At 39.7% G+C, this 9,801-nt stretch overlaps 1 protein-coding gene across 1 annotated transcript in view; it reads right to left on the bottom strand.

The window, feature by feature from the left end:
• Positions 1-2,490: 2,490 nt before the first annotated feature.
• LOC105996770 (dual specificity protein kinase CLK4) overlaps positions 2,491-9,801 on the bottom strand; it is a 43,213-nt gene continuing 35,902 nt past the window's right edge. The window contains exons 7-11 of the mRNA XM_013030960.1: positions 9,507-9,636; positions 7,506-7,588; positions 5,008-5,087; positions 3,135-3,225; positions 2,491-2,836 (exon numbers count right to left, since the gene is read on the bottom strand). Coding sequence (XP_012886414.1) covers positions 2,696-2,836; positions 3,135-3,225; positions 5,008-5,087; positions 7,506-7,588; positions 9,507-9,636 — 525 coding nt within the window. The 3' untranslated portion in view covers positions 2,491-2,695. The remainder of the gene's footprint in view (positions 2,837-3,134; positions 3,226-5,007; positions 5,088-7,505; positions 7,589-9,506; positions 9,637-9,801) is intronic.

Raw genomic sequence — 9,801 nt, 5'->3', positions numbered from 1 at the left:
AACAGAATATACAACAAACCCAGCCTGGTCCCTGCAGAGTGCTTAGGGGCATTCCAAAATATCTTACAAAACAGATTATTCTCTAAAGTGATGACAGCGTCACAAAGGAGCACTGACAGAGGTCTTACCAGGTTCAATGAGCTGGTCAAGAAGCATGTGATCCATTTCACAAGTGTTTCCAGCACAAATGAAAAAGCTTGGATGAAGCTATCAGGTTTCAAGTAATGAACTTTATAATTGCATGTGTAAATTGTTGCACAGGAAAACCCACCTGTCTTCATTCTAGCCCAGCTCCAGTCCCAGTGGTAGCTCAGTCTGTTCTCAGTTCTTAAATTCAGGTACTAACTGGACAGTGAGACATGTACAAATGGTAGGTACTTGTGACACTGAACACTGAACGTTAGGCAATGAAAAAGGCCACTGATCCTTGGATGATGAAGTGACCTTCAAGAATGGCTCTTCCCCCTCCGGAGACTTCACAGGCCACCATTCAGGAAGGGCCTGGTAGAGAAACCTACAGCAGAGAGCTGCGTGGCCTGAGAAAGAGGCCTGCAAGGGCCTGTGACCCTTCGTCCCAGTCCCGTCCAGCACATGGGGAAGAAGGGAGGACAGATGGGAAGGGATCACCCAGCACAGCTGATCTTGAGTGCAAGCAAACCCCATGTTCACAAGGCATGGGGGGCGGGGAGGGTTCCTCCTGACCAGGGTGGAAATACTGGTAATTTACACAGCAAATGGTTTGACTGTATTGGAGGAAATAGAAAACAAAATGCAAATTTAAAAATCACTATGGTCTTAACAAAGCTTAAAAATATAAAACCTGAAACAAGGCAACTGAACGACCTGAACCATACAGGAATACAAACTATCCCACACTCAACAAGACAAACAACGAAAGGCGAAATTATCAGGAATGCAAATCAACAACAAAATAGGAGCCACAATAGAACACAGAACCAACCCAGAGGTGGAGTGGTTAACACAGTTGCTCATTCTTGTAATTCCAACTGCTCAGAGATGGAAATCAAGAGGACTGCTGTTCCAGGATAACTTAGGTTAAAAAAAAAAAGTGCAAGACCTGTTTGAAAAATAAGGCAAAAAAAAAGGGGCTGGAGACTTGGCTCAAGTGGTAGAGAGCTTGCTTAACAAGTGCAAGGCTGAGTTCAAACCTCAGCACCATTGAAAAAACAACCATAGGTGCAGGTGGCTCACACATGTAATCCTAGCTACTTAGGAGGCTGAGATCTGAGGATCATAATTCAAAGCCAGCCTGGGCAGGAACATCCATGAGACTCATCTCCAATATCCACCAGAAAACTGGAAGTGGCCCTGTGGCTCAAGAGGTAGAGGTAGAGCACTCAACTTGAGCTGAGAGCTGAGGTACAGCACCCAGACCTAGAGTTCCAGCCCAATGACCAACAAAAAACTCCCCACAAAACCAATAACCATAAACAGCAGTAATAAAACTGGTATAGACAAGGGTATAAAGACTATTGTATTCCATATGTCAAAGAAAGACAGTAGTAGAAATGTGGAATGTTTTTTAAAACCTACAAAATTCTAGGTTAAAATTACACTATTTGAGGTGAAAAATATACTGAATGAGAGTCAAAGCAGATCAAATCCTACAAAAGAGTTATCAACCTAAAATACAGCAAAAGAATCCAAAGGAAAGGAAAAATGAGGTTACGGTTTGTCTCACGACCAGTTGTTCAGTAATGCCATATACGATTTCACTAAAAGCTAAATACTAAGTGGAAAGTTGCATTTTCCAAAAGGATGTTGAGAGTCAACTTTAGGTCTTGTTTCTGCAGGGCTGAGTTGGAACCCAGTGCCTGGAGAAGCCTAGGCAGGCAATGCACCCCTCAGCCCGAGGTTTAGGTTTTAATAATGCCAAGTCCTTATCAAGGGAAGTGACTGTTTACACAGCGGTCTATAAAAGCATTGATGCTTATTACTAAGCAGCTCATGCCTGTGTCAGTCCATACTTTTGGGGAGAACAGAAGAACACACACTGAGAAAAGAAACCTGCAGAAATTTCTGTGATTAATTGAACATTTTTGCTTATTGGTTTGTTGTTTTCTACCTTTATCTATTTTCCATAAAACAGCAGCATTTCAGTGTTGAGTAAAAGAACAAAAGACTATGATAAGTATTCAGATGCCGGGTAGAAATATTTACCAGCTCAGAAAACCACAACCAGCATTCCTATGTGTTTGGTTTCTACAGTTTGCCTATCTAGAATTAGCAATACTCCTAGCTGTCCAACAATCACACACAAAACTTCTTAAGTCCCAAATCTGACGATAAAAAAAGAATATTCACTTAAGGATTTAAGTAGCCAAGATTTCTTTTTTACTTGGAAAAAAAAAATCACTTCAGAGTTGACCTCCATGTACAAAAGACAAGATCAATCAATCACATTTATCATTGGACACAAAGGATTTACCAAAGGCCTTTAAAAATAGTAACTAATGTCAAAAAGGAAAATTAATTTTAACTTCATTTCATTCATTATCAAGATCATACTTGCTTAACAAGGTAATTATACTATTGATACAAAACATACAGTATTTACACTTAACTGTACAAAATAATTTAATGTTTACAAAAATATTAGAATGCATAATTGACTGACACAGTCTTAAAGTAATTTCTTCTAGAGAAGTATATAGTAAGACCACCAATTTCCATTTCATTTCTTTTTTAATAAGTCAAAGAAAGGGTGCTGCAAGGCTTCATCCAAGGTAATTCTTTTGGTTGGTTCATATTCCAACATTCTTCGAACCAGGTCAAATAACTTCTCGTGTTCTTCATCATGACAGAGCATAAACTCCTGGGTGAAGAGGAGAATGCTTTGTTAAACAAGATACTGCTGATAGTGAAGACATTATTGTTCTTAATTTTTTTTGGGGGGGGCAGTCCTGGGGCTTGGACTCAGGGCCTAGGCACTGTCCCTGAGCAAAATTCTTTTGCTCAAGGATAGCACTTTACTACAGCATCTCTTCTTGGCCTTTTCTGTTTATGTGGTACTGAGGAATTGAACCCAGGGCCTTCGTGCATGCTAGGTAGGCACTCTACCACTCAACCACATCCCAGCCCTGTTCTTAGTTTTCAATTTTGTCATTCTTTACCTTTAATGGTTTGCAGCGCCTCCTAACGTATCTCCCAGCAGAACTGTGCTCATCCCAATCAAGCTGGTTATGGTGAAAATACTTGCGTTTTCTACAAGGAGAAAAAAAAAGTCTGGATTAGTAAACAAACAAAAGACCTGCTTCTTGGATCCACCAGGGGACAGGTGAATGCATAACCACCACTAAAAGTACAGAACATATACACCTGTTTATGATTTTTGAAACCCCTGCAACAATTATATATGACACTATATATAGTATCTTGTTTTGTCTTCTCTAGGTTTTACTATATGAACTAAAATTGTTCCCAATTACCATATGTAAAACCAGTTAACTTACGCCTGCAATCCTAACTCCTCAGGGAGACCTAGAGGATTAGTTTGAGATCAGTCAAAAGTCTGAGACTCCCATCTTCAAAATAAACAGCAAAAAACTAGGCTGGGGGCAAAAAAATAACTGCTGCAGGCAACAAAAAAAACAATCCCTTATTGCTGCATGGCACAAAGCAGGAAATAGGTAAGGACGAGATTATGTCCATTACAATTCACATTCACCCAGCACCTTATTTGGACGAGGTTAAGATGAATTCATATTGAGTTAGGTTTGGCCCTAACTCCAGCACAACCAGCTTTCTGAGGACGATGACAACAGGGAAATTTAGACACAGGGACAAAAACACATGAGGGAGAAGGCCGTGTGAAGACAAAGACCTCTGTCTTCAGAATCTCCAAGATGGTCAGAAACCACCAAAGATGAGAGGTAGCAAGGAACAATTTCTCCTAAGCCTTTCCTTCTGTGCCTTCAAAGAGAACATGGCCTTGTTTGGACTGTTTGGACTTCCAGCCTATGTAACTCGGACAGAACTCTTCTCTGTTGTTGTTGAAGCCAAAATGATAAACAAAAGACAAGCAAACAAAGAAACCCCAGAGACTCCTGGACCTATTCCTATAAATTTTGATTCCACTCTATCTGGAGTGAAGCTGGAAGTCTTGCATGGCAGTACTGGAGTTTGAACTCAGGGCCGAGTGCTTGGTAGGCGAAGACTCTTACTAGCCCTTTTTACTTTTCAAATAGAATCCTCATGTTTATGGCCAGGCTGGCGTGGATCATAAATCCTCCCATTTATGCTTTACTTTCAGCTGGGATGACAAACGAGCACCTTGTGCTCAATTTTTTACTGGTTTAGATTGGGTATTGTGAACTTTTTGCTTGAACCACAATCCTCCTGATCTCTGCCTCCCAAGTAGCTGAAAGGTTTAAGCCACAGTGCCCTGGCCTTGACAGTAATCAAGGTGACTCATGTGGGTGGAGCTGGACATATAGCTGGGTCAGCAACACAGGTTAATTCCAATTCATGATCCAAAGAATACACTTTTTCAAATTCCATGTACTCTTTTTACATCAATTTAGGAAAACACATAACTCAAATATAAAAAAACAAAAATAACTTTTCATCATCATAAAACGTCTTTTTAGGAAGGAGTAAGATGTATTTATAAATTAGTTATCACTAGTATAGACAATTTGTGTTTTTTGGTTTTTGTTTTGCAAAATCTAAAGCCCCTGTTGTTACCTGTAGTTTAAAACGTGGCCACTATCCAAACCCTACCAAGGTATTTATTTTTGTATCAATTCTGAGGCTTGAACTCAAGCCTGGGCACTTGAGTTTTTTGTTTTGTTTTGTTTTCTCAAGGCTAGTCACAGCTCCACTTCCAGCTTTTTGTGGTTAATCAGAACTAAGAGTCTTACCAACTTTCCTGCTCAGGCTGGCTTCAAACTACAATCTTCAGATGTCAGTCTCCTGAGTAGCTAGGACTGCAAGCTTGAGCTACTGTTGCCCAGCCCAACCAAGGTATTTAATCTTGAAACATACCTTGTTTTCTGAATCATGTGTGTTGGTATGGGTCCCAAAATCCGTTCCATCATTGCCAGATGTTCTTTACTGTCATGAGTCTAAAAATTAAAAAAAAAAAATTCAGTACTTTCCATTTCCCTACACACATTAAAAAAGTGAACACAGGAATGTTATGCTGTTATACTGTTTGTATAAACTTCTTTGTACAACTACTTAAAGATAATAAAGTGTAAAAAAAAGATTATGCTGATATAAAAGGACTCATCTAAATTCACACTACACAATTCTTCAAAGATTAAATACTCAGTGTGCTGTGTTGTCTAGTCTGAGATGGATTAGTGAAGTCCGAGCAGCATCTAAACAACTTATTTTGCCAGTCCTGGGGCTTTAACTCTGGGCCTGGGACTTATCCCTAAGCTTCTTTTGTTCAAGGCTAGCACTCTACCACCAGAGCCATAGCACTGCTTCCAGCCTTTACTGTTTATATGTTACTGAGGAAATGAACCCAGGGCTTCATGCATGTTAGGCAAGCACTCTACCACTAAGCCACATTCCCAACCCCATTAATATGATTTAATGGAAAACTGAACAGGTGCTTTCATTTTTATATCTTGAACTGTTTTAAGGAATGACCTCAGAAGTCCACTTATTTACAATTAATAATACCAGATAGTAAAAAGTCTCATTAATTCTCACAAAAGGTTAAGATACTAGCTCAAAGTGAAGAGTTCATAAGTGAGGAAGGCTGAGCAGTGAACTCCAAGGCTCATATTCTAATAACTACACAGTAACACACACTGGCTAGAGTAGAAGAGAAGCCAACATACGGCTAAGAATGCCATACTTCTGGAGCAGAGCCAGCAAATGTCCTCTAAATGGCCAGATAGTTAAAGCATTTTAAGCAGAGCTGCTCAAATGATTTCTACCCAGTCTCTTAAACAAAAACTGAAGCCAGGCACTGGTGGCTCACACCTGTAATCCTAGCTACTCAGGAGGCTGAGATCTGAGGATCACAATTCAAAGCTAGCTCAGGCAGAAAAGTTTATGAGACTTGTATCTCCAATAAACCACTAGAAAACCAAAGTGGCACTGTGGCTTAAGCAGTAGAGGGCTCACCTTGAGCTGAAGAGCTGAGGGATAGCGCCCAAACCCAGAGTTCAAGCACCATGACCAACAAAAAAAACCAGAACAGGCCATCAGGCATGTTTTTTTGAAGTCATAACTGAGTGCAAATCTTGTCCAGAGAGAATCTGTGTATAGTACTTTTTACATCTATCAAATGCACACTGCTTTCAAAACATTAATGGTTTATCACTAGCTTCACCATTTTTGTTTTTGTTTTGAGAGACAGGATCTTCCTACATAGTCCACCAACTTGTGATCCTTCTGCCTCAACCTCTCAAATGATGGGATTACAGGTCTGTACTGCCAGACCTGGCTAGCTTTACTTCTTAAGTTTCTTAAGTCTACAACTTTTTATTCACAGTATAGAATTAAAATCCTACCCTTAAATTGCTATAATTTCAAGCCAACACAAAAGATCAGGCTGGGATCTCCACAACTCTCTCAAACAAAGCAAAACTGAACACTGGGGTACCACAATGAAAACACCATTCTCTTTTTTCAATGCACTACCTAAGGCTTTCAAGACTTTTCAAATCCAGATATAGGTGAAACTTCGTGTGTGTGTGTGTGGTGGGGGTGTTTGGCTATTTTTTGTTTTGCCAAATAATTTTAGTGTCTTTTCCTAAATGGAAAAATATATTTCTAGCCAGTATGTATTTTGAAAGCACTAACTTTGTGGATAAAAACAAGTATCTTTCAAAGGTATACAAGTTACATTGCCATAAATACTCTAACACCAAACTTCCCTGACTAGATCCTGTATCTCTGCTCCTCTACATTTCTACTACTCCTTCTTCCCGACACACTTAAGACACCCCAGTTTTATGACCAGCTGTATAGAAATTCCCTATGTAATAGTACTCAGTGATTTCTCCTGTAAGGAAACAATTACCAACCTCCTCTGGGTGCTCCTAACAACTTGCTACATTGTTCCATTACAACAAACACAACCGTATAGTGTAACCAGTTTTCAAGTCTTTTGGAGGACTTCCAGGTACTATTGGTAACAACTTCCAACCTAGAAATGCTTAAGCATCACAGATAGTGAATTTTTAAAGAGTAAAATAAACTTGTTGCTTCTGAATTCTTCTACAAAAAGAAATGATTCAACATTACAAATGCTGAGTTAAAACCTGCTACAGTAAAACTACTGACTTATGAAGGTCTATAATAAAGATAGGGGCATGCATGAACCACGATCATACAAAATGAGCTGTGTCTACTTATTAACAGTAGAATTTCACTGAACTGTGATTCCAGAGAAGGATGACCATTTTGGGATATGCGTAAATTTTAACCTCAAGCATAGGGATGGAGTCTAAAACACAAACATGCCTTTAAACATTTAAAATTCATTATAAATTATTACATGAAATGGCTTAGATACATACCTGAAAGACTGTGAACCCAAGGTAATATTCAATAAGAATGCAACCAATGCTCCAAACATCGCAAGGCTGAGACCAACCTAAAGCTGTTCAATAACAAATATTAAATACATTAATTATATTGCAACTTTTAAAATGCTAACATATGAAACCTTCCTTCCAGCTTTTTTGGTAGTTAATGAAGATATGAGCTCACAGACTTATCTGCACAGGCTGGCTTCAACTTATGATCCTCAGATCTCAGCCTCCTGAGTAGCTAGGATTACAGGCGTGAGCCACCAGCGCCCGGCTCAGGACAGTATTTTTTAACTTGAAGTGGAACACCTTATATAAAAAGTAAAAGGGTGACAATATTTTCCAGTATAATCTCTAAACTGCTGTCATGATGGGGAGCACTGCTACTGAAACCTGTGCTCATGATTGTCTATAGACAGGAAAGAACAAAACACTTAATGTTCTTAAACCTATACTCAATTGGAAGAGAAGGGTAAATTATACAGATATTTTAGTCTTTAAAAATTAAATAGTTGGGCTGGGAAGGTGGCTCAGTGGTAGAGCGCTTGCCTTGCATGCATGAGGCCCTGGGTTTGATTCCTCAGCACCACATAAGCAGAAAAAGCCGATAGTAGAGCTCTGGCTCAAGTGGTAGAGTGCTAGTAGGACAGCACCCAGGCCGAGTTCAATCCCATGAAACACCCTCCCCACCCCCCAAAAAAATAGTTGAGCCAGGCACCAGTGGCTGTAATCCTAGCTATTCAGGAAGCTGAGATCTAAGGATCATGGTTTGAAGTCAGCCCAGACAAGAAAATCTGTAAGGCTCATCTCCAATTAACAACCAGAAAACTCGAAGTGGTACTGTAGCTCACAAAGTGGTAGAGTACTAGCCTTGAGCAAAAAAGCTGAAGGACAGCACCCAGGCCCTGAGTTCAAGCCCCACAACCAACTTTCACTAGCCTTGAGCAAAAAAAGCTCAGGGACAGAGTCTAGGCCCAGAGTTCAAACCTCAAGACCGACATAAATAATAGTAAAATAACAAAGGGCATACTTGAAAATATTAAGTGATTTTTAGAAACATTACTAATCAAAAGCTTCATTAAATACTTCTGACTAGAGAATTCACTATGTTCAGTTCAGAATGGGCCTCAAAGTGGCAATCCTCCTTACTCTGCCTCCCAAAGATTACAGGCATATGCTAAACACACAAACACACACACACACACCATTATTTTTATTCACTTCTATGATGCCCCTCATTTGAATACAGTAGATACTATTGGAATATATAACAACCGAGTTTTGGCTCAGACAAGTTTCCTTCTTTAACCCATCTCCTATGCCAGCTTTTCCCCAGGTGACTGAAACTTCTATAGCATATTATCCTCCAAGTGAAAATCACCTCTATTATCTAGAATTCCATCTTTCCTGCCATCTTACCTATTCAATCCCAACATCCAAGGCCTGCCCTCTACTTTAGCACCTCATTACATATTTTTCCCTCATCTACTTCTGCCTTCATCCTCAGGAAGGCTGTAAACACACTCTTCTCATCTCATGTCCAGATTCCCTTCCCTCAAGGCCAATGATTCTAAATTTCAGATTCATTCAAACTCTACCTTGCCTGGTCACATTTAGAACTTTCAGCATACCTGATCTGAAATACTGCCACTGTCTTTGACAAACTCTAACCCTTGGCCTTTATCGACTCCCAAGTTGGTCATCCTTAGCACTTCACCAGAACCATGCTTTAGTGACAGCACGATAACAGGTACCAACTTCAAAATCACTTAATTATGATGCACTTGTCTATCAGAACCTGTTTTATGATCATGATTAACTTGTTCAAAACTCACCACCATTTGGAGTATCTTTCAAAAGTAGTATCACTTAGAAGTTTTTATAAGCAATGTCCACACATTTTTGGATAAAATTATGTTCCCATGTCCCCATCCCTACCCTAATAAAATCTCTTTCATCACAGTATAAGGACGTCTGGTGTTTACTGACCCAAAATGACCTCTGGAGCTCTGTAGTGCCGTGTAGACACCAAAGTACTATGGTGTTCATCATCATATGTCGCACTTCCAAAGTCCACAACCTTGATATCTGTGTTCTTCAGGGTTCGTTCATCACGTTTCTAGAAACAAGTACAATGAAACTCAATAAAGACAGAAAATATTTTATACTCAAAAGACTTACACATTGGGCTGGGAAGGTGGCTCAGTGGTAGAGCGCTTGCCTTGCATGCTCGAGGCCCTGGGTTTGATTCCTCAGCACCACATAAGCAAAAAGAAAAAAGCCG

Source organism: Dipodomys ordii, unplaced genomic scaffold (genome assembly GCF_000151885.1).
Source record: "Dipodomys ordii isolate 6190 unplaced genomic scaffold, Dord_2.0 Scaffold135, whole genome shotgun sequence".
Classification (NCBI taxonomy): domain Eukaryota; kingdom Metazoa; phylum Chordata; class Mammalia; order Rodentia; family Heteromyidae; genus Dipodomys; species Dipodomys ordii.
Note: the sequence above shows the minus strand (reverse complement) of the source record. Positions and strands in the feature narration are given on the sequence as shown.